The sequence below is a fragment of the Dermatophagoides farinae genome, chromosome 1, assembly GCF_024713945.1.
Source record: "Dermatophagoides farinae isolate YC_2012a chromosome 1, ASM2471394v1, whole genome shotgun sequence".
Taxonomy (NCBI): Eukaryota; Metazoa; Arthropoda; class Arachnida; order Sarcoptiformes; family Pyroglyphidae; genus Dermatophagoides; species Dermatophagoides farinae.
The window spans coordinates 26820-47653 of record NC_134677.1 but is presented as its reverse complement, the minus strand read 5'-3'; the positions used below and the strand labels follow the sequence as shown (position 1 = coordinate 47653).

Sequence of the window (20834 nt, the reverse complement as noted above, 5' to 3'; positions counted from 1 at the left end):
CTCTCTCTCTCTCTCTCTCTCTCAAATCACATCACGCGCGTCACGATCAGCTTGAAAGTAGATACCGTTCATAGATGCAGTACATGAGTCATTCGATAAAACTAACATATCGATTGAATTGTTATGATCGAATGTGTTGGTGGTTAGTCTATTAAACAATGTTTCCATTCGATTGTTTATGTGAATGGTTAGTTCTTTTGGCATTACTTTGTCAATTAACATCAGGTGATGAATCGATCATTTCGAAAGACAATTCATCGTCAGAATTGGATACACTTCTGACATCACCAAATTGGACAAAGAATAGCAATGGTAATTGGTGTGATAATGAACTTTGTCCAGACAAAAATTATGGTCCTCATTCACCCTATGTACCTTGTGATCATTTACCGATGGATTTTATTGAATGTGATGAATTGATAGATCATCAAGGTAATGAAACATCTTATCATCAAAGCGGAGGCCTAGGATGTCTGCAGTTTCAAGGTGGACAACGAGGTAAGCATACATTATTACTTGATAATCATTGATGATTGATTGTTTCGTTTCAAATTTAGGCATCTACTTTGGTTCTAGTTATTGTCATGCTTTAAGTTTTATCGAATGTTATGGTAATCGAACTTTTATCCGCAAAGGTCTACCATGTGTTCGATATAATGGTCATTATTTTATCACAGCATTATTGTTTTCTGTTTTATTGGGATTTCTCGGTATGGATCGATTCTATCTTGGCCATATCGGAACGGCAATCGGTAAATTATTAACGATTGGTGGTGTTGGAATCTGGTGGATTGTCGATATCATCCTATTGATCACTGGTAATCTTGTTCCCGAAGATGGTAGTAATTGGATGCCTTATGTCTAAACTTGAAACTAAATGTAAATGTGATCACCATCTTGAATCGGTAATCAATCAAGTTGATTGTAAATATTATTTTTTCGTATGAAATGTTTTTTTTTATAAACACTTTTGTTTATGTTTACATAATCGTGTATTATTATTAAAAATTGAAAATCCATTTTTTAATTTCTGTCTCTGTTTATTCTTTATCTTCAATTTTTCTTTCTCATGCATATCATCATAGGACATGATGAGAGATAAGATAGAGGGAGAGAGAGAGAGAGAGAGTGAGTGAGTGGGATAATTTCTATCTGTCTTTCTCTTTCTCTCTTTGGGGGGTGATTGTCCGTCCGGGTTTTTGTTTGTTTTGGCCACTTTATTATGTTTGCTCATTTAAGAGGGCAAAGAGTTGAGATAGATCGATCGATGATGATGATGATGATGATGATGATGATGATGATGGCAGCCGTCGAGCAGAACAAGACAAAGTAGAGGCCACACTAAATCAGAATGATGATGATGATGATAATCAGTCAATGTAAACGAACCAGATGGATGGTTTGTTTTCTACATTTTGTATGTTTTTAGTCGGGCAAGAAATCCACAAATTACAAATGAAGAAGAGAAAGCTTTAAGGATTTAAGGCTCATATAATGATATTGATGGTGAATCTGTTGAAAAAAAATAAGAGAAAAGTATCAACGACAACTGCAATTCGAATGTAAAAAAAGTGAACTATACCCAAACTTACCAAAACCATTTTTTTACTTTTTTCGTTTCGTTTTCGTTTCGTTTTTGCTCATTCAATTCAATATATTCGCTTGTTCGACTCTGTTGTTGAGATGAATTCGGATCATCACCACCCACGATTCTGTTAACATTTGGTCTCGACTATTTTTCTCTCGCTTGTTTTCTCGATTTTGTGTGTATATTATGTGTGTGTGTGTGTGTGTTAAATGGTGATTACTAAACATTTAAATCAAGTCAGTAAAAACAAACAATCCATTTCAAATGCAATGCCAGTTCAACGTCTGCAGGAGGTCAATTATTATTCGACAATCTCTGGAACAAATCAGCAAACAATAATATGGTGAATTGTGGTCAATTTAAAATGAACGTTTTCTTTCTTTGACCAAATTGTTCTTGTTTGATTGAGTGATAGATAGATTAGCTTCAGATCTGGGACTAGAAATTTATAAATAAAAGTCCATTTATAATTAACTTTGACTGTGTAGATGTTAAACAATATACCTGTTAGTGGACAAAGAAAATCTGGAATCGAACCAATAAAACGGTCATCACAATTTATTTGGTGGTCAGTCAGTTGTCTATTGACCGACCGGTTATATGAAATGAAATGACCATCATCTATTCATTGTTTGTTTGTGAATTGATGATGGTGATGATGATGATTTAATTTTCAATTCTTCAGTTTGTTTCCGTCCAGATCTGATACTACCAAGTTCACATACTCATACATCATCAATCATCAATCATCAATCATGTCAACTATATCAACTATATTAACATCATCAGTGATTTATCGAACTCGTCATGTTTATTCATCATTATTGATAGTGTTGTGGTTGGTGGTGGTAAATATTGATGCCAACACTTTCATTTGGGACCCAAACAATACAGATAATATCGATCTTGTACGACCATTCAACCGTCATACAACGTTTGCCAATCCACCGAAATGTGTTCATATACCAGCCAATCTTACATTGTGTCATGGTATCAAATACAATGAAATGCGTATACCTAATCTACTTTATCATGAAACAATCAATGAAGTTATCGAACAATCCAGTTCATGGATTCAATTGATTAAAATTGGCTGCCATCCTGATACCCAATTATTCCTATGTTCTCTCTTCAGTCCTGTGTAAGTTATTGCTGAGTTTTTATTGGTAGATTTTAGTTAATGGACTATGCTACTACAGATGTTTAGATCAAACCATACCACCATGTCGATCTTTATGTGAAAATGTTAAGCAAAGTTGTGAACCATCCATGCTCATACATGGATATAGTTGGCCACCAATGATGCAATGTAATTTATTTCCTATCGAGAATAATATGTGCATCGAATCACAACAGGTGACTAGTGGACCATCATCATCGATTCGAGGCAATAAGCAGCAAACTAATAAAAATGACCAATCTAACAACCGAACCGAAAATGAACAATTTCAACGGCAATTAATGAATTCTATATGCAATTCAGATTGGGGTAAGTTTCTATTTGATTGTAGATTTCGATCACACTCAGTAAAATACCCATTTAGTAATCAAAATTGGCCTGAATCAAATCCGTAACAATCGAGTACGAGTGAAAAAATTCAAACCCTTATTTGGAACATTGAATGTATCACCGCCATTCATTTTGACATTAAACAAATCTATGATGATTGGTTCGACCGAATCTACTGGCACTACCGGTATGCCGAGTATAAAACCGAATCGAGAAAAATTTATCGTCATTGGTCGTGGTAATAATCATGCACATGATCTATCGATAAGTTTAGCGGTTAGTTGGCTAAAAAATACGCCTCAAATCAAGAAAGCTATTCGTAAAGTGAAAAGTAGTAATGGCTGCAAGAAATTCATGATTTCCACTGCACAACAATCATCAACGAATGTTTCTTTGAAAACGACAAATGGACAAACAAAGCGTAATCGAAATAGGAATCGTAAAAAGAACTCAAATATGGCACGAAGTCATTAACGAATCGATCGATGAATAAATGGTCATTTTAGATATTTTTATTTTCTGTACTTGATTCAATTGATTGGATATACAAAAAAAAATCATTATATAAAAGCAATCATTAAATTATGTTTATCAATATCAATATCAATATCGTAACGAATCAATCAATTTATTGAATAAATTGAAACCAATCTGAATGATCTTAGAATATATGAAATATACTTGGTCACTCATATATTAAACCATTGGGATTAGATTGTTGAACAACTAACTGGCCATCATGTATAGATTGTCATTGCTTAAAGCAAGATGTTTATGGCCCAGAATGCTAATTAGCAGCATTATAATCAACATTGGTGTGCAGATTGTATACATTGAATCGAATAATGCCTATTACATTGAACAATGTATGACGAAAATCATCGAGGAAGTTCAACCGTGCAGTGAACGTGCCATACAGAATTGGAATCTGAATCATAGCTATTTTGTTCCATCCAAATTAAGTACTTGTTGTGCAAATTGGCAAGTATATGAATGTTTCATACAGGCAGCACTGGTAAGTTGTTTAGTTTTGCCTATTAGATTTATCTATAATCCACACGATGTTCCCCGTGAAACAGACTGGATGTACATTGTTTGAATTTCAGGCCATTGTCAACAATATGACCATGGATGCAATACTGTTGCAACGAAACAATTGTTCACGATTCAAATATCATTCCGAAGTCTGTTCATCATACAATAGTGGCTGGATGAACGACCATCATTGCCATCATATAATGATCATTTCTATGGCATCATTGTCTATGGTTTCATTTTATTTAACACCAATTTATTAGATTATAGATTATAGATAGATAGATTATAGATTATTATTATTATATACACCAGAAAAGTCAACCATGAACCAGTCGGAATAGTGGCAAATTACCATTATCAATCTTGATCGTCGAAAATTTTCTGTAGTATGGAATTGATGTCATAATTATTACTCAATGTCATGTTGAGATATTTTTGTGAATATAGTTGAATAATGTCGCGAATAAAGTATTTCTCCTGTTGTACAATGTTCGAAACAATCTCATTGAATGGCCATGTTAGTGGTTCGGAAATCAGTTTAAAATCGCCGAAAGATTTTATTTGAAATGAATTTGTAAACAAAAACTGACGACTGAAATCGAGTGTGAATCCAGCACGAAATCTACATTGTTCGATTCGGATGCCAAGCTTCCATTTTTTCACGAAAATTTTCCCATCCATATTAACGTCGGCCATAAAATCGGCTGTTATGTTTGCTGCATAAAATGTCATGTTGAAAGCCCAAATGGATGATTCCAATGAATTTTCCATTTCAATCGATTCTTTCACCGGTTCTATTTCGTCCAAACCATAGATTTTCAATTCATAAACATCTGCTTGGCCGTAATTACGAAGTTGAATGCTTTGCACCGTATCGATGATCAACGGTTTCAATTGACCACCATAATCCAATTTCATATGTTTGATCAATTGAACAGTGAATTCATAAATAACACTTTGTTTGTATTCCACCGAATCGGATAACCGCTTGTTTTCTTGTTCTATTGGAATCAGAAACAATTGAAATTATCAACATGAGTGAAATGACGAATGAAATTTGTCATCACAAACCTTCTTCGATCGTTTGTCTCATCTTTTCCGTTGGTGATTGGAATGATGGTCGAGTTTTGAAATGCACAATGATTTTCGGTTTAATTGGGTTATTATTCACCACACAACTGCCACGAGTTATAATTTCAATTTCACACTTGTCACGTGTCGACTTGGTTTTCGTTCCAGTATCAATATCATTCAGACGATATAGATTATCCATCAATGATTGTCCATTATGGATATCCATCGTGGTTGACGGGCTACTGTTTTGCAGTAATATCAGAGCGATAATTATTGTGTAGAAATGGCAATCATTTGGATTATTCATAGTTGATTTTTTTCTATAGAAAACACACGAGGAGTTGATGAATGAAATGTGGCAGAAATTTGTTGGAAAATGAAAACAATTTTCTCAATTTCTCAATTTTTCAATTTTTCAATTTTACTCGATGACGAATCTGTTTGCATAATGATTGTATGCTGATAACAAAACGGATATTGCCATCGTCCATTCTACACATTACGTTATTGTTGCCATTTCATTCAAGAGAGTGCAATCTATATATTCACTTGTTGGATGAATTTTTTGACATTTATTTTAGTCCATCCAACAACACCCAAATTCAATCACGATTCGCTGAATGTCGTATTCACAATTTTTGACGTCTTAATTTTGATGTATATCATTATCCTATGTATTAATCCAATGTATTAAATGTTGAAATTGGGATTTTTTCTCCATCTGATCACTTGCAATGGATTTTTACCAACTTTTTTCTTGAACGGACTTGTTGTTGTTGTTGAAAATTTAATTAAAACACCATTGTTTGCCACTATTATAAAATTGACAAATTTTTTCGTTAGAAAACTTTAAATTTGTCCTAGGGTTTTGTGGTTAGAAGAAAATTATGAGCAGCATTCAATCGAATACCGATGATTTTGAAAGTGATAAAATTCAATTACGCATTTGTATAAATGAAAAAACCGAAAATGATGCCGTCCAGGTAGCTATTGATCTACAAAAACGATTACAAAATGATTTAGAAAAAATTCTGTCAAAAGAAACGGATGGTAAAGAGAATGTAAAAGTGAACATCAGAAGCAAACTATCATCACCGTCGTCAGCTTTATCTAGGAAAAGATCGTCCAAGTCATCGTTGAAAACAAGGTCGAGAAAATTATCTTCATTGACGGAAAATTTAAGAAAATCATTGCAAATATCTGGGAAAATAAAAAGTCCACTATATGAACCGTGTTCTAGCAAAATAACAGCTGCTACTACTCCGGCAATCACTAATAAAGTGAACAATAATTCTGGAAAAGCTTTTTCCGGTGTACTAGTAGTTCCATTGAATGCAATGGACAATCAACAACGTGAACAGTATAAATTCGAAGTAAAAAATCATCAAAGTCCAATCATTTCATCGAATGATCAAAAAAGGTCCGAAAATCCACTCGTCATTATGGATGAAGAACAACAACCAAATTTTTTCCACTTTCAATCATACGGATCCTCCCGGTTACCGGTGCGACGAAATGTGTTTGATATATTCGGTATCTATCCAAAACGATCGACACAAAATATTCGACAAAGACCACGACGACGTTCAAATAGTTGGTTTAATCACACACGATCGAGAAGATTACCACGATTTAAGCAACGAAATCGGTTCCCATTACGACGAAAATTTCGATCACCATCGTCGAGAGGACGACGAAACACACCAATCAAAATGCAATCAGATCAAAGATCGGAATCAAGCACGTCATTTTGTTCATTAAATACTTGTGATATGGCTGAAGAAGAATTACGACAACCATGGATTCAACAACAATCACCAACATATCATCAACCGAAATCAAATTACCAAAATGTAGATACCACAACTATCACGGCAAACTTGGCCGCGCACCACTAGCTCATATGAAATTAAAAATATTTGCTCAAATTCTATAAAGTTTTTTTCTTTGCTAAAAATTTTACTTGTAAAAAAGTTATCGCATTCAACACACCGAATGAAAATTGGTGGTTATTACTTTGAAAAATGATCAACAAAATTATAATCTGTGCTCATGTATAATATGTTCATATTCATGATGATGCACAAATATCATGTGTAATTCTAGATGCACAAATTAAAAAAAAAAATATCAACAGATGACAGTGAGAAAAAACGGTAATCATCAAGCAGACAAACACAGACACACTTTCCTTTGGTGGCTATTTCGGTTTTTCTTCTGACCAGGAATAATGATGAACGACGCAAGCAACAGGAGACAAGAGCGAATAATAAAAAAAAATGGAAACAATAACCAGATCGCGAGTGAAAAAAATATGAATGTTTGATGGCTTATGATTATGAAAATCGAAACAATACGATTGGATTGTGGGAAAAGGGCAATTCATCAGTTGTAAAATGGACGTGATTTGATGAGATCACCAGTGTTCAAACGTCGACGTGGTCGATCATCAAGTATGTAAATTTCATTTCGTACGCTACGAGCCATTTTTTTTATAGAATCGGCCATCGATTCACCGGGATTAATTCGAAAACTCTATGAAGAAGGAAATTTTAAAATTTATGGACAAATTTCATTTCAACAATTCTTACCTCTTCCATTTCACGATCGTTTCGCCTACCACCGAACTGAGGTATCTGTATTGGCAAAGAATTTGCAATTTGTGTCGATGGATGATAATGCTGTCGTTGGCTCGAATAATCATCATGATCATCATGATAAAAATTTTGTTGTTGTGCATGATGATTAATATTATGGGAAACCAAGGATGAGGAAATTTTTCGTTGTAAATTTCGATGATCGGAAGATGAAATCGGTAAGCCAACAACAACATTACCACTAGCACTTGAGGAATATGATTCATCATTCATTATGTTGTATGTTTGGTTATTAAGTACTGATGAATATTGGTGTGATTCTTTCAACGGAAAGACATTGTCACGACGTTCTTCATGAAGATCATCATCATCATCATCATCATTCAATTGTTCACCGACCTGATCATCATCATTATCATCACTGTTATCACGTTGTCGCACAACACGACCATACGATTCCATTGATGAGCCACCAAATTGATTTGCATCCAAATCATCAATATCGAATATGGAATCAAATTCATCAGAATTTTTCACTGCAGTATGCACTGTCGACAATGAGGATGGTAGATCACTAGCAGATATCTTTTGTGATCGGTTATCAAATTGAATTGCTGAAAATAAAATCAAAACAAAAATAGAATTAGTCAGAATTTATCCCGCAATGAATCGGTTGTCATTTACAATTTTTATCCATCACAAACGAATCAGTTAATCGACGATGCTGTCGAACAGCAGCATCATTACGATTCTCTTTATTGTCTTTGTTATCCTCATCATTGTTGTTGTCGATATTGTGACGGATTTTGATTGCTTCGATCATTCGCAAAAATGATTGCTTGTTATTCAATGTTTTCTGATAAATTTGTTTGAATTGTTTTTCCTGTTCAGATGAAAAACGTTTAATACGTTCATTCATGTGGAGCTTTTCTTGTTTCAAAAACATTTTGATTTTATCGGCTACATCCGCCTGTATGTAGTTTGAAACCAAAAAATATGAATTGTCACTGTCGGTTCTAGCGATTCCCGAATCGCAGGTATTATGTTGTTTCATTTCATTATTTAGATTGGTCATCAATCGATCAGGCACTATGATGCCTAATGCAGGCGAAAAATTTTTCGATGATTTTAATTCCAATATCGCTTTTTCATCACTCTACAGTGAATGTGTAAACAAAACAATGAGAATGGAAAATTAATCGTCAATCGTCAATCATTTTAAAAATAAATTTACCAATAACGAAGAATTGGCAAAAGCAATCGATCCTTTGGATGAATCAACCATCATATGACTCGATGATGATGATGATGATGTTTTCGAAATAAAGATAGCATGAGTTTCTAATTCACATACGGTACAGAAGACTATCTGCAAATTGTCCTCAATCACTCTTTTCAAACACAGATATTCGTAATTCTGTAATGGAGAAAGAAATATTAATAATTGACAAGTCAAGAATAATCCAATTTACAATTTTAATTCCAGCCGGAATAATTTGAATCAAATTCGAATTGATTAGAAATTGATCCAAATCTTGATCACTGTTTTGGTTACGTCCCAATAGTTCGAATGTTTTTTCAATTGAAGGTTGTTCACGTTGATCATGAATCAATTGAACATTCAAACAACGGCATGTCAACAATTTCGATTGTAGAGTCATTTTGTCTGTCACACAATTGTCAAATAATTTCTTTTTCTGTAGAACTATAGTTGAAAATTTTCAATAACAATCAACCAAAGGGTTTTCTTCCTAATGATGAGTTGATTTTATAGAAAGGCAAACAAATTCATTTGATGCTTGCTTCATACAACAGTTTTAAACTGTTTGGATGATGACGATGATGATCAAATTATTTTGATTTTGATTTTGATTTTGTTCTTGTTGTTGTTGTTGCTGACTTGTTGGTTGGCTTTCATTGAGATTCGATTTTTTTTTCAATATATTGAATCGGTTCGTTGACAATTCTTTGTGTGTCAAATAAACATTATGGTTGTTGTTGTTGTTGTTGTTGTTGCTGCTGCTGTATCATCATCATCATCATCAATAATAATTATTTGTTTTGATTTTGATGATTATTTATATCTTGTCAAATCATAACCATAATCGATCAATTGAAAAATAAAATGGAATCAATTTTTGCTCGGTTGTTTCAGTAATTTCACATTACAGTAGCATATGTGTATTGATGATGATTTTAGTGATATACAACAATTGTTTGTATATTGGCTGCTTGGTGTGTGTGTGTTTGTTTGTTTGTTTGAAAATCAATGGCTTTTAGTATAGCAGCAGAAGATATATGAGAGCATTTAGGTTTTTCCATCCATCCAAATCGATAATAACAATCGCTGGTGTAAATTTATGAATGTAATCAACACACACATAAACACATCAATGCAAATTTAGATTTAGATATTCAAAGATGAGCACATTTGCCATCGATCGAAGAAAAACAAGAAACAAAAAACAAAAAAACAAAAAAACAAAAAAAAATGATAATGTGTTGATGTGATTGAAATCGTAAATTGATTGCCAATTATGTGTGTGATTCTTTTGAATTCAATTCAATTCATCATCATAATCGAACGTTGTTGGCAGCATGAAATGATGAATATGATTCTTCAACCATCAACGGTGATGACTATGTCTCTTACCAGAAATCAAATCTTGGGTAGTGTAGGGAGATAAACACAAACAAACAAAACAAAAAATCGAATGAATAAATGTCTCGATTCGATTCCGATGTTGTCGTTAATTTCTTGATTTTTCAATCAAATTTGTTTTTACTGTTTGGCTATGGTTTTTTTCGTGTGTTATATATGTGTGATGGATTTTTGTGTGTGTGCGTGAGTGATACATGTATGCATATTGTGTTGTAGCCTTGAGATGAAAAAAAAAATCGCTTTGCCAAGCTTTTTATTGAACGCGATACATACAAAACTCTCACTTGTTTCTTTCTTTCTTTTTTCTGTTGTTGTTGTACATCTCTTTGCAGACAATATGTGTGTAGCTGGTTGGTTCTTTGGTTGTGATGATCTCTTTCTCCCTTTTTTCTCACCACTATTTTTTTTTGGATGATGAAATTTTTGTTGTTGTTGCTGAGTTTTTGAATCAGAAAGAGAAAGAGAATTAAATCGAATCGGATCTAATGAATTGAATATGAAACGAATGAATGAAAAAAACTGTCTGCACACACACACACACACACATACACGGCAACAACAACAATTTCCGAATGAAGATTAAAAGTATACAGTGCATTTCCCATATTTATTGCACACTTTTTTTCGAATTTTTCTTGTTCTTGAATTTATCAAATTATCATGTCCACTGAATTTTCATTTTCTTCTCATTTCATTATCAACGTGGAATAGACTCATCTTTTTGTTGTTGATTAATTATTCTTAGTCATAAAATAAACCAGACAAAATGATGAAAACAAAATTTTACTGTATCAACGACGACAACTAATCAAAAGACAGACACATTCATGCATGTATGATTACGCCACTAAGTAACACGCAAGCGCATTTCATTTGACAAAAATTTTTTTTTTTTTTTTTTTGAAAGAAACTTTGTCGAATCAGAAATAATCATCATTTTTCCGGTTTCATTTTAATTTTGATGCAACTCAATTTTACAGATTTCCATGCTGACCAGAACAATATATTCAATCTGTACAAACGATGGATAATTATTTTGTTGAATTTGAAACGGAAAAAAATTCCCGCACTTGAGAAATTTGAATTTTCAACACTTATATACTACCATCTAGTGCACAAATGCATAAACACCGTCGAATGAATTGTATCCTGTTTAGCAGAGAAAAACGAATCATTTTGAGATCAATTATTGGGCAATTTTTTTCTATATAAAAAAAATAGACATTGTTCGTTCCAATTGGATCTGCAAATATTTCTTTTCTCTCCTGTCAATTGAGTGTGTGTGTGTGTGTGTGTGCATAAAAATAATGATAACCTCTATATATAAAAATGAATGAAAACTTTTCAATAGTGGCAATTTTTCGGGTCATTCATATATACCATTACTTTTGTCGTCGTATCGTTGGTGTGTGCGTCTTTGATTTCTAGTTCTTTCTACGAATGAATGAATGAATGAGTGTAGCACACATATGCGTACATCCGTCTGTTTGGTCGATAGTCTGTCGTTGTTGTGTTGTGTGTGTGTGATGTAAACATGGTATTATTTTGTGTTTGAGTTTTTTGTTGAGCACTCACTCACACACACACACAGATTTTATTTGTTTGGGTGTTTGTGTATTTGTGTATTTCATTCGCATTTCATTTTGGATCATCTTTCTTGGTTGTTGCAAAGAATCCCATTGTGTATTTTTACCAGAATGGTGATGTATTGTGCACCCTTTTTTTGTGTGTTTGGGATCAGAATGTTGTGTTTGTGTGTGTGTGTTGGCGAATGAAAGGGTGTTTTTTGGTTTCGAATAAAAACAAAACAAACATTTTAATGTTTTAGCGAATTTTTTTTTCTGTGTGTGTATATTACAGTGATATTTTCCCAACAAAAAGAAACAATTTCTCATGGAATTTAATAATTTGAAATAAAAATGTAATTTGAAAGCAAAATATAGCTAACCGGCTATAGCTACAAATTCTATTGTGATTTTTTGTGTCTGAGTGTGTGAATGATTTGAACCATCAATTTAATCATCATCATCTGAATAGAGTAGCAATTGCTATTATTTATCCCCTTGAATTTTTCCATTTCAATCATTCTTTGTTATACTCTGAAGCAATATAATAATAATCACAGTAAATCGCAGACAATTAAAAGTGAGTATCGATTCAATTTTGATTATATATCCTATACGTTTATATTTACATGGTGGTGGAAATTGCGTCTCTTTTTTTACAACGTAAAAAATGAAAAAGCACTCTTGCTTCTTCAGTCTGCGGTGCTGTATAGATGATTATTATGGCGAGCAATTTTTTTTCTTTTGTTCGCTGAGGTTTTGACATTTTTTTGACGTCTTTGCCAAAAAATGTTTTGCTAGTTGTCGCCGTTGTTTTGTTGGTATATTGGAGATGAGCCGGCTTTTTATTACACTCGCCATTACCGTTATATTTTTGCTCACTACTAAGAAATTGAACATGATTGTTGTCAATATTTATTCACCACATTCATGATGAATCTTTTCTTGTGTGTGTGTGTGTGTGGTGAATTTTATTAATTTTTCGAGTCAATTTCCATTATCATTTTTGTGCGATTCGAATTTTTTCCTTATTAGACCTGTAATGCTTGATAATAATTGCCGTGGTGAACAAGTATTTATATCATCAACACGATCACTGACGACGACGACGACAACAACAACAACAACGACAACCACAGTGAATAGTAGCCGAAATATTATCAATGGTGATAGAAGAAACATTCATTGCATAACGTTTGACACTGAAGATTGTGAAGATCAACAACATTTGTCCACCACCATCAATCGACGTTTAGGTGATGAAAACGATTCTATGAAAAGTGCATTTATTGTACCAAATAGTAATATTGTGAATCATCATAATCTGATCATCGAATCATCACCTTGTTTAACATCATCTTCTCATATCTCATATCATTCACTGCAACAACAACAACAACAACAACATCGACATTCACCTTTGATAAATAAACGACGACGTTTAGATTTAATCATCAATGAATTGAATCATCATCACACTAATGAAGGTTTCTATAATTTTAATTTTGAATATTTTTGAGCACTAATAACAATAACAACTATATTAATAATTCTTAGGTGTAGGATTATTATTGGCTAATCAAGTCGAAGATATCACTTCCACATCCATCCAAAATGAAACTAATGATTTTCGTCAATTGACAAGCCACCACGATGGTAAACAAAAGCATCAACAACGAATAGACGACGATGATGATGATGGTGATCGTAGTCATGATCATCCATTGAATCATAGGAAAAAGAATCATCCTTATCATTCCGTTAATAGAGGTGATAATCAACAACAACAACAACAACTACAACAACATACTGTCCATGGCAATTTTATTGTGAATTTATCGTCCAAACAAAGCCACCTTGGTGATCTAGACATACAAATTAACGAACCAAATGATTATTCCTCATCTTTGAATCAAAAATATCAAAATGTACAAGTAAGTCATCCAGTGATAATGATAATGATTGTTGTTAATTAGTAAAAGAAAATTTTATCCATCACGTTGAATCATTCACAGCAGCAACAATCGTTGAAACGAAAATATCCTCATTCTCATGATAATATTATCACCAATAATGACCATGAACCATCAATATTACCAGGCCGTAGTTACAGTAAAAACCTTCATACAACTACAACAAGACGAAACTCGTACAACGACTCAGCAGCAGCTTCGGGTAAATTCTGCATTTGGCACTTGAACATTTTTTAAGTTTTGAATTTTTAAAACAGCATCCAAAGCATTTGTTATCGGTCGAAACGGTGGCGGCTGTGGCAATAACCGAGTTGAACAACTCTTTCTAAGTAAAGATTCGTCAGCAAATTTATTGTTACCAAGTGTTTGTCCAGCAGCAGTAACGGCACTGACAGCGACCAGTATTGCTACTGGTACTGTCAGTCGAACAATAATCACAACGGCGCCCGCAACTTCCAAAGCATCTTCCTCGAATTCCGAGGGAGATTATCAGCTGGTTCAACATGAAGTTCTTCAATCTGCCAATCACCATTATGAGGTGTTGGAATTTTTGGGTCGTGGTACATTCGGTCAGGTAACTAAATGTTGGAAAAAAGGAACCAATGAAATTGTGGCCATCAAAATATTGAAGAATCATCCATCGTATGCTCGACAAGGCCAGATCGAAGTCAGCATACTTCATCGGTTGAGCCAGGAAAATGCAGACGAAGTAAGATCATGTTTACTTTATTTTTATCAAAATTGACTCTCACTCACTCACTCACTTGTCTTTAAATTCTAGTGGAATTTCGTTCGAGCTTATGAATGCTTTACGCACAAGAATCATACCTGTTTGGTGTTTGAAATGTTGGAGCAAAACTTGTATGACTTTTTAAAGCAGAATAAATTCAGTCCTTTGCCACTTAAATTTATCCGTCCAATATTGCATCAAGTTTTGACTGCACTTCTCAAGCTCAAAGTAAGTGAATGAATGAATGAATGAAACTTTTACTTTAATGTAATTTTTCCAAAATTAAATAAAGCAACTTGGCCTAATCCATGCGGATTTGAAACCAGAAAATATTATGCTTTGTGATCCGGTTCGTCAACCTTTTCGTGTGAAAGTGATCGATTTTGGTTCAGCTTCTCATGTGTCCAAAGCGGTTTGTTCCACTTATCTTCAATCACGTTACTATCGTGCTCCGGAAATCATTCTCGGTTTACCTTTTTGTGAGGCTATCGATATGTGGTCATTGGGTTGTGTGATTGCCGAACTATTTCTCGGTTGGCCTCTATATCCCGGTTCATCGGAATATGATCAGATCCGTTATATTTGTCAAACACAAGGTTTACCCAATGAACATATGTTGAATCAAGCAACAAAAACTACTCGTTTTTTCTGCCGAGAAAATAATTCAAATTATCCATTTTGGCGTTTGAAATCACCAGATGAACATGAAGTAGAAACCAATATTCGATCAAAAGAGGGGCGAAAGTACATTTTCAACTGTTTGGATGATATGGCTCAAGTGAATGTTCCAACAGAATTGGATGGCCTTGATTTGTTGGCCGAAAAGAGTGATCGTCGTGAATTTATCGATTTATTGAAACGGATGTTGACATTGGATCAAGAACGTAGAATCACGCCTGGCGAAGCATTGAATCACAGTTTTGTCGTTTTGAATCATTTGATTGAATTTCCGAATTGTTCGGTTCTCCTGTCATCAGCCAAAATGATGGAAGTATGCCGTCGTCGTATATTTAGTAATCACACCACTAATAATCACCATCATCACCATTCATCATCGGGATCATCATTAGTCAATGGACATAATTCTAACGTGGTCGGTAGTCATCAAGTTAGTTATGATTCTAATGCTGGTGGTTTGAATGCAGCAACGACCGCAGCAGCTGCTGCTTCTTCAACTGGGCATCAAACCATGGCCATTATCGCTAATAATTTCAATTCACCATCAGCAGCAAATGCTGTTTCAGCAGCCATATCGTTTAACAATCACTTGACCGCCACAAATAATAATGTCCAATCAGCAGCGGCTAACGCTGCTGCTGCTGCGGCTGCGGCTGCCTATCAATTTCATCCATCAGCAGCGGCCAATTTTTATTCTGGCCCCCATAATTTATCGGTTACAGGTCAAGCAAATCAATCAACTCGTACATCAAATCACCATCAACAACAATCTGCCGCTATAGCTCGAGCGGCGGCCATTTCTAATCCATATGCGGCCGTGGCTCGTGCTGCAGTTGTAGCGGCTGCAGCTGGTGCTGCTGCTGCTTCTCAATCGGCGGCCACAGATCCATTTGTTCCTGGAGCGTCTTCATTGTGTATGCCTTCGATTCTCTGTTCTAATCCTTATTCACCGGCTGGCAAACATCCAAATGCTGCCGCAGCTATGATGCCAATGACTGCAGCTGTTCAATTTCAACCTTCAGCTACCTTTTTCACTCAAATGGCTGCTGCCGCAGCAGCTTCTGGTGGTCAGCAATATGTTCCAGTTTCAGTTGTCGCTGCTGCTGAACAGAATGGCCGTCAAATGTTGTTGACAAATCCTAACCTGGCCAACGTAGCTGCTGCCGCAGCAATACAATCAGCGGCCACTGTCGGTGGTTGGCCATCGGCTGCAACCAATTCAAATGGACGCCATCAACCGATGTTTGCAATGCCATCTGCATGGCAACAGTTTCAAGCTTCCACTGGTCGTGTCCATCAACACCATCAACCATTGAGTGATGCTGCCGCAGATGCTTGGTCCCGATCGCTTATGATGGCTGAACGAGCTGCTGGAATGTTGCCACCGGATCAAGCGGCTGCTGCAGCTGCTCTGGCTTTACCGATGGAATTTCATCATGCCGCTGATCAAACATCATCAATTTATGAACAATTGCGTAATCACCAAAATTGTTCCAATCTGATACAATCGGCAAATGTTTTAGCTGCTGCGGCAAACGTGGCAAATCCATGGAATGCTGTTGTTGCAGCTTGCGGTGGAGGAAATGGACCACAACCAACCGCTGCATCATCATCATCGGTTGCATCTAATTCGATCAATAATAACGCCCATCCAAATCAGTATTCGGCCAGTCAGACAAATTGTGTATCAGTGTCAGCTAATCTTAATAATAATCAGAATCAGAATCATATGTTTCCCGGTGCTCACCAACACAGCACTCATTCTTCGGCATCAAATTCATCCACTCAACATCATCATCATAATCATCATCATTCGATATTACAGAATATTTCGGGCTCTGGTTGTCCAACATCAAACATAGCTAAACGTAATCAAACCATTCATCATCATAGTAATCAACAACAACAACAGCAGCAACAACAACAACAACAACAACAACAACTACAGATTGTGAATATGGCCCAAAATGTCAATTCAATGATTCAAAATTCACAGATCAATAACAATTTATTGGCAGCAACAACAAAACCATTGAAAATAAAAGAACACATTTCACCGGTGAAAAAGAGAGCCAAAGAATCATCTCCTCAACATAAATGGCTTCAAGATTCTATTCGTAATAACCAGATTGATCTGGCTAATTTTGAGCCACAAATGAACCACCAAAATCATTTATCGTTCTCCAATACACATTCACCTCCCCCAAATGGAAATTTGATTTTTCGTGGCGCATCATTCGACCAACAACAACAACAACAACAACAACACCACCACCATCATCATCATCAATCATCACAGCCACATCATTCATCATCGATGGGATTGAATCAAAATTTGAAAATCAGTTCTTCATTATCACGTAGTTCGTCATGGCTCAATCAATCCAATGGTAACATTCATCATCATGGCAATCAAACCATTACTATTGAAGATACACCATCGCCTGCTGTTTCAGTCATCACCATTAGCGATTCGGATGATGAAAAACTTATGGATCCAAGGTTTGTGAATTTAGTTGAAATTGATTGAGTAATTTATTCATTGAATCATTTGAATAGCACTACGAGTGGTGGCCAAAAAAGTAATCAAACTTCAAGTTATAAACCTTCGATGCAACATGCTTCAAATTCGGTAAATTCCACCACTGGTAGTGTTGTAGCATTGACTCCGGAAGAACCATTATCAACTGAATCATATTCACATCAACAGCATTTCGATCAAGCCCACAACGGCGGTGGTTCAATCAATAAATCATCATCATTTATTTTTGATAATCATCAAAGGAATCTGATGAAACCAACATCTAAATTGATACATTCATATTCCACTTCTGCAATCGTCAAGAATCCTCACAGTAATAGTAATCATAGCTCGCTTTCACAAGTGGCCGCCGATACGACTACGTCATCAATTATGGAATTTCCTGAATTAGGTAAGATTCGGCTACTTTAGTGTTGTTCAGACATGAGTTTCTAATTGATTATTTTCATATAGAAAATTTTTCACAAAAAAAACGAATTCTTGCCAAGAATCGATCACTGCAACAACAACAACAACAACAACAACAATCATATGACAATCCACATTCAATCGCCAAACAAGAAATGATCATCAATGACGAGGAACTTTGTACTTCAAGTACGAGCCGTTTAAATAATTGGAATCGAGATTCAACATCATTTCGACACGCGAAAGTTGAAAATTATGATTATGATGATGAACAAACGTTGCAAGATGTGACGCCAAAACCACAAATGAATTACCAATTCTCTACACCTGGTTCAAAGGTGAGAACATATAAATTTATATTAATATTAATATGGATTCATTTTGATAATGATAACCATCACAATCTCTTTCTATTCTGTAGAAATATCCAGTTCTAGCTGGTGTAGTCACCAATCAACAGCAATTATCATCTCCATTGACTGCGTCCAATTCACATAATTCACTTTATTCACCACAAAGTTCTGATAATTCACTGTATCGTGATTATGCAGCAGCCGTATATGCAGCATCATCATCATCATCATCATCGATGGCTATGCCTCATCAAGGTTCTTCAAAACGTCAACCTTCATCACAAATTTCAACATCTTCGTCATTGAATTTACCGGCACCACCACCAGCCCATCATAATCCACATAACATTAGCAAAAGTCATCATCACCATAATAATCATCCATCCACAATGTCTGGAATGCCTTCCTCCGGTATGGTGGTGAATGTTTCAGCAAATCCACAAACATGCGGACATGGACATCATCACATGATGCAACATCATGGCCGACCAAATAGTACAGGAAATCCATTACCGGCACATTTGCAATCGCAATCACATCATAATTCCATTCATCATCATGGTAGTGGCGGTGGTGTTAATGGCATGGTTTCCGCTGCCATACGATTCGCAGCAGCCACACAATCGAATTATGCCGCAGCAGCTGCGGCTGCAGCATACAATAATCCTCTACCACAAACTACTGGTGGTGGTGGTGGTGGTGCTGGTGCTGGTGGATCATCATCAGCTGTCGCTGCCAAAGCAGCAGTCGCAGCTCAATACCAAAATCTTTACCAGCTGTTTGCTGAATGAATTGAGTTTTTCGGTTTTTCATGTTGAAAAAAATTACTGTAGTGATATGATATTTCTGTCTGTCTAATTTGTTCATTTTGCCTTTTCTCATCATCATCATCATCATCATGAACATTGGTCCATTATTGAACACCTTTCTTGCCTTTTCACGTGCTACATCTATGGATTTCAAATGTATCCACTATTATATTCCTGTACACGATACAAATCTGTTCTCCTTTATATTATCATAATGACTGAATTTCTCATCATCATCATTATCATCATTGATTATTTTTACACTCTTCATCATCGTTATATATACTAGCTACTGTTAAATATCCTACAAAATGAACGATCATCAAAAAAAAAAATGAAATGAAATGAAATGGTCTTTGTCCAACCGAAACGAAAATATATATTTTAGGAATGAAAAAAACAAAAAAAAATGAAAAAAAATTTCAAGCTCAATTCATCATCATCATCATCATCATCAAACATATGATATGAGAATATAATTGCATACCATTTTTCCACTTTTTTTTCTCTCGTTTTCATTTTCAAAACAAAATTCAATTATTCAACACAACAGTTTGATATTTATCAAGAAACAGGAAAAAAAATATTCCTTTTCAAATTTATAAGTTTTGTAACCGATGCCACACACTTGACCCATCAATTCATCGATTAGATATAATTAATTTCCGGATCCGGTTCAAATTTAGCTTTCTTTTCTTCGTTTTTTCGCCTTATTCATGAATTTTCATCCTCATTACCATCATTATTAGAGTTTTCATAATTGAGAACATGTGTGAAAGGAAAATATTTGGTCAGCAATTTGTCATTCTCTCCTTCTTTATAAGTATAACTTGATTAAGTGAATCTGTGTGTGTGTGTGTATGTGTGTGTATCTTTTTCATATTTTCTTTTTTTTGTAATTGGTTGTATATGAGGATATATTTATATTGTAAAAGTGAATAACATGACAACAATATGTGCAACACACCAAACAAATGACTGCTATTTTTTGTAAATAAAATTCAATTCAATACATACAGCGAACACATGAACCACACTTAATTATCATCATCATCGTCATCATTTGAATCACAATTACGTCATATATGGATGAAACGCCCATTTCACTTCACTATTGGAATCTATGTCAAATCATCATCATCATCATCATCATAACAAACACGATTTTTGTTGCTCCAACACACATATCCATTTTACCTTTATATAGAAAATGATAAAAGTTGATTGATTGATTGATTGATGAGTGATGTATGAGATAATTAATAAAAACCGATACATGTTTTATGTTCTATGTTGATGTTGATGTG

General features: G+C 34.8%; 5 protein-coding genes across 6 annotated transcripts; 3 read left to right on the top strand and 2 right to left on the bottom strand.

Annotated features, from left to right (window-relative positions):
• The first annotated feature begins 70 nt into the window (after window positions 1-70).
• Window positions 71-1024, top strand: amrt (TM2 domain-containing protein 2 amaretto). The gene is made up of 2 exons (XM_047054010.2): window positions 71-498; window positions 558-1024. Exons 1-2 carry the CDS (start codon window positions 159-161, stop codon window positions 863-865), a joined length of 648 nt encoding a protein of 215 aa, XP_046909966.1. The 5' UTR covers window positions 71-158; the 3' UTR covers window positions 866-1024.
• A 108-nt stretch (window positions 1025-1132) lies between these two features.
• On the top strand, window positions 1133-20824 carry Hipk (Homeodomain interacting protein kinase). Of its 2 annotated transcripts, XM_075730603.1 has the most exons (13): window positions 1133-1931; window positions 2274-2729; window positions 2788-3077; window positions 3133-3552; window positions 13126-13521; window positions 13592-13968; window positions 14050-14209; window positions 14265-14716; window positions 14789-14965; window positions 15030-17917; window positions 17975-18348; window positions 18411-18703; window positions 18787-20824. In XM_075730603.1, the coding sequence occupies exons 1-13, from the start codon at window positions 1798-1800 to the stop codon at window positions 19507-19509; spliced, it is 7140 nt and encodes a 2379-aa protein (XP_075586718.1). In that variant the 5' UTR covers window positions 1133-1797; the 3' UTR covers window positions 19510-20824. The 2 variants fall into 2 exon arrangements, with proteins under 2 accessions (XP_075586718.1, XP_075586721.1); XM_075730606.1 differs by lacking the exons at window positions 1133-1931; window positions 2274-2729; window positions 2788-3077; window positions 3133-3552 and adding an exon at window positions 11979-12614 and having other exon boundaries at window positions 13070-13521.
• On the bottom strand, window positions 4368-5562 carry LOC124491378 (uncharacterized). The gene is made up of 2 exons (XM_047054009.2): window positions 5208-5562; window positions 4368-5137 (listed from the first exon to the last, which is right to left on the bottom strand). The coding sequence occupies exons 1-2, from the start codon at window positions 5515-5517 to the stop codon at window positions 4494-4496; spliced, it is 954 nt and encodes a 317-aa protein (XP_046909965.1). The 5' UTR covers window positions 5518-5562; the 3' UTR covers window positions 4368-4493.
• LOC124491377 (uncharacterized) lies at window positions 5803-7119 on the top strand. The gene has a single exon (XM_047054008.2). The coding sequence runs from the start codon at window positions 6098-6100 to the stop codon at window positions 7106-7108; it is 1011 nt and encodes a 336-aa protein (XP_046909964.1). The 5' UTR covers window positions 5803-6097; the 3' UTR covers window positions 7109-7119.
• LOC124491372 (uncharacterized) lies at window positions 7149-10950 on the bottom strand. The gene is made up of 5 exons (XM_047054001.2): window positions 9280-10950; window positions 9042-9224; window positions 8492-8963; window positions 7802-8421; window positions 7149-7745 (listed from the first exon to the last, which is right to left on the bottom strand). The coding sequence occupies exons 1-5, from the start codon at window positions 9466-9468 to the stop codon at window positions 7596-7598; spliced, it is 1614 nt and encodes a 537-aa protein (XP_046909957.2). The 5' UTR covers window positions 9469-10950; the 3' UTR covers window positions 7149-7595.
• Window positions 20825-20834: the final 10 nt, after the last annotated feature.

Coding starts and splice junctions, on each gene's coding strand:
- amrt (XM_047054010.2), top strand. CDS start 159: ATGTTTCCATTCGATTGTTTATGTGAATGGTTAGTTCTTTTGGCATTA. Junction 499..557: donor GTTTCAAGGTGGACAACGAG/GTAAGCATACAT, acceptor TTTCAAATTTAG/GCATCTACTTTGGTTCTAGT.
- Hipk (XM_075730603.1), top strand. CDS start 1,798: ATGGTGATTACTAAACATTTAAATCAAGTCAGTAAAAACAAACAATCC. Junction 14,210..14,264: donor CGACTCAGCAGCAGCTTCGG/GTAAATTCTGCA, acceptor TTTTTAAAACAG/CATCCAAAGCATTTGTTATC. Junction 18,704..18,786: donor TCTCTACACCTGGTTCAAAG/GTGAGAACATAT, acceptor TCTATTCTGTAG/AAATATCCAGTTCTAGCTGG.
- LOC124491378 (XM_047054009.2), bottom strand. CDS start 5,517: ATGAATAATCCAAATGATTGCCATTTCTACACAATAATTATCGCTCTG. Junction 5,138..5,207: donor GAGACAAACGATCGAAGAAG/GTTTGTGATGAC, acceptor TGATTCCAATAG/AACAAGAAAACAAGCGGTTA.
- LOC124491377 (XM_047054008.2), top strand. CDS start 6,098: ATGAGCAGCATTCAATCGAATACCGATGATTTTGAAAGTGATAAAATT.
- LOC124491372 (XM_047054001.2), bottom strand. CDS start 9,468: ATGACTCTACAATCGAAATTGTTGACATGCCGTTGTTTGAATGTTCAA. Junction 8,964..9,041: donor TTGCCAATTCTTCGTTATTG/GTAAATTTATTT, acceptor CATTCACTGTAG/AGTGATGAAAAAGCGATATT. Junction 8,422..8,491: donor GTTTGTGATGGATAAAAATT/GTAAATGACAAC, acceptor TTTTATTTTCAG/CAATTCAATTTGATAACCGA.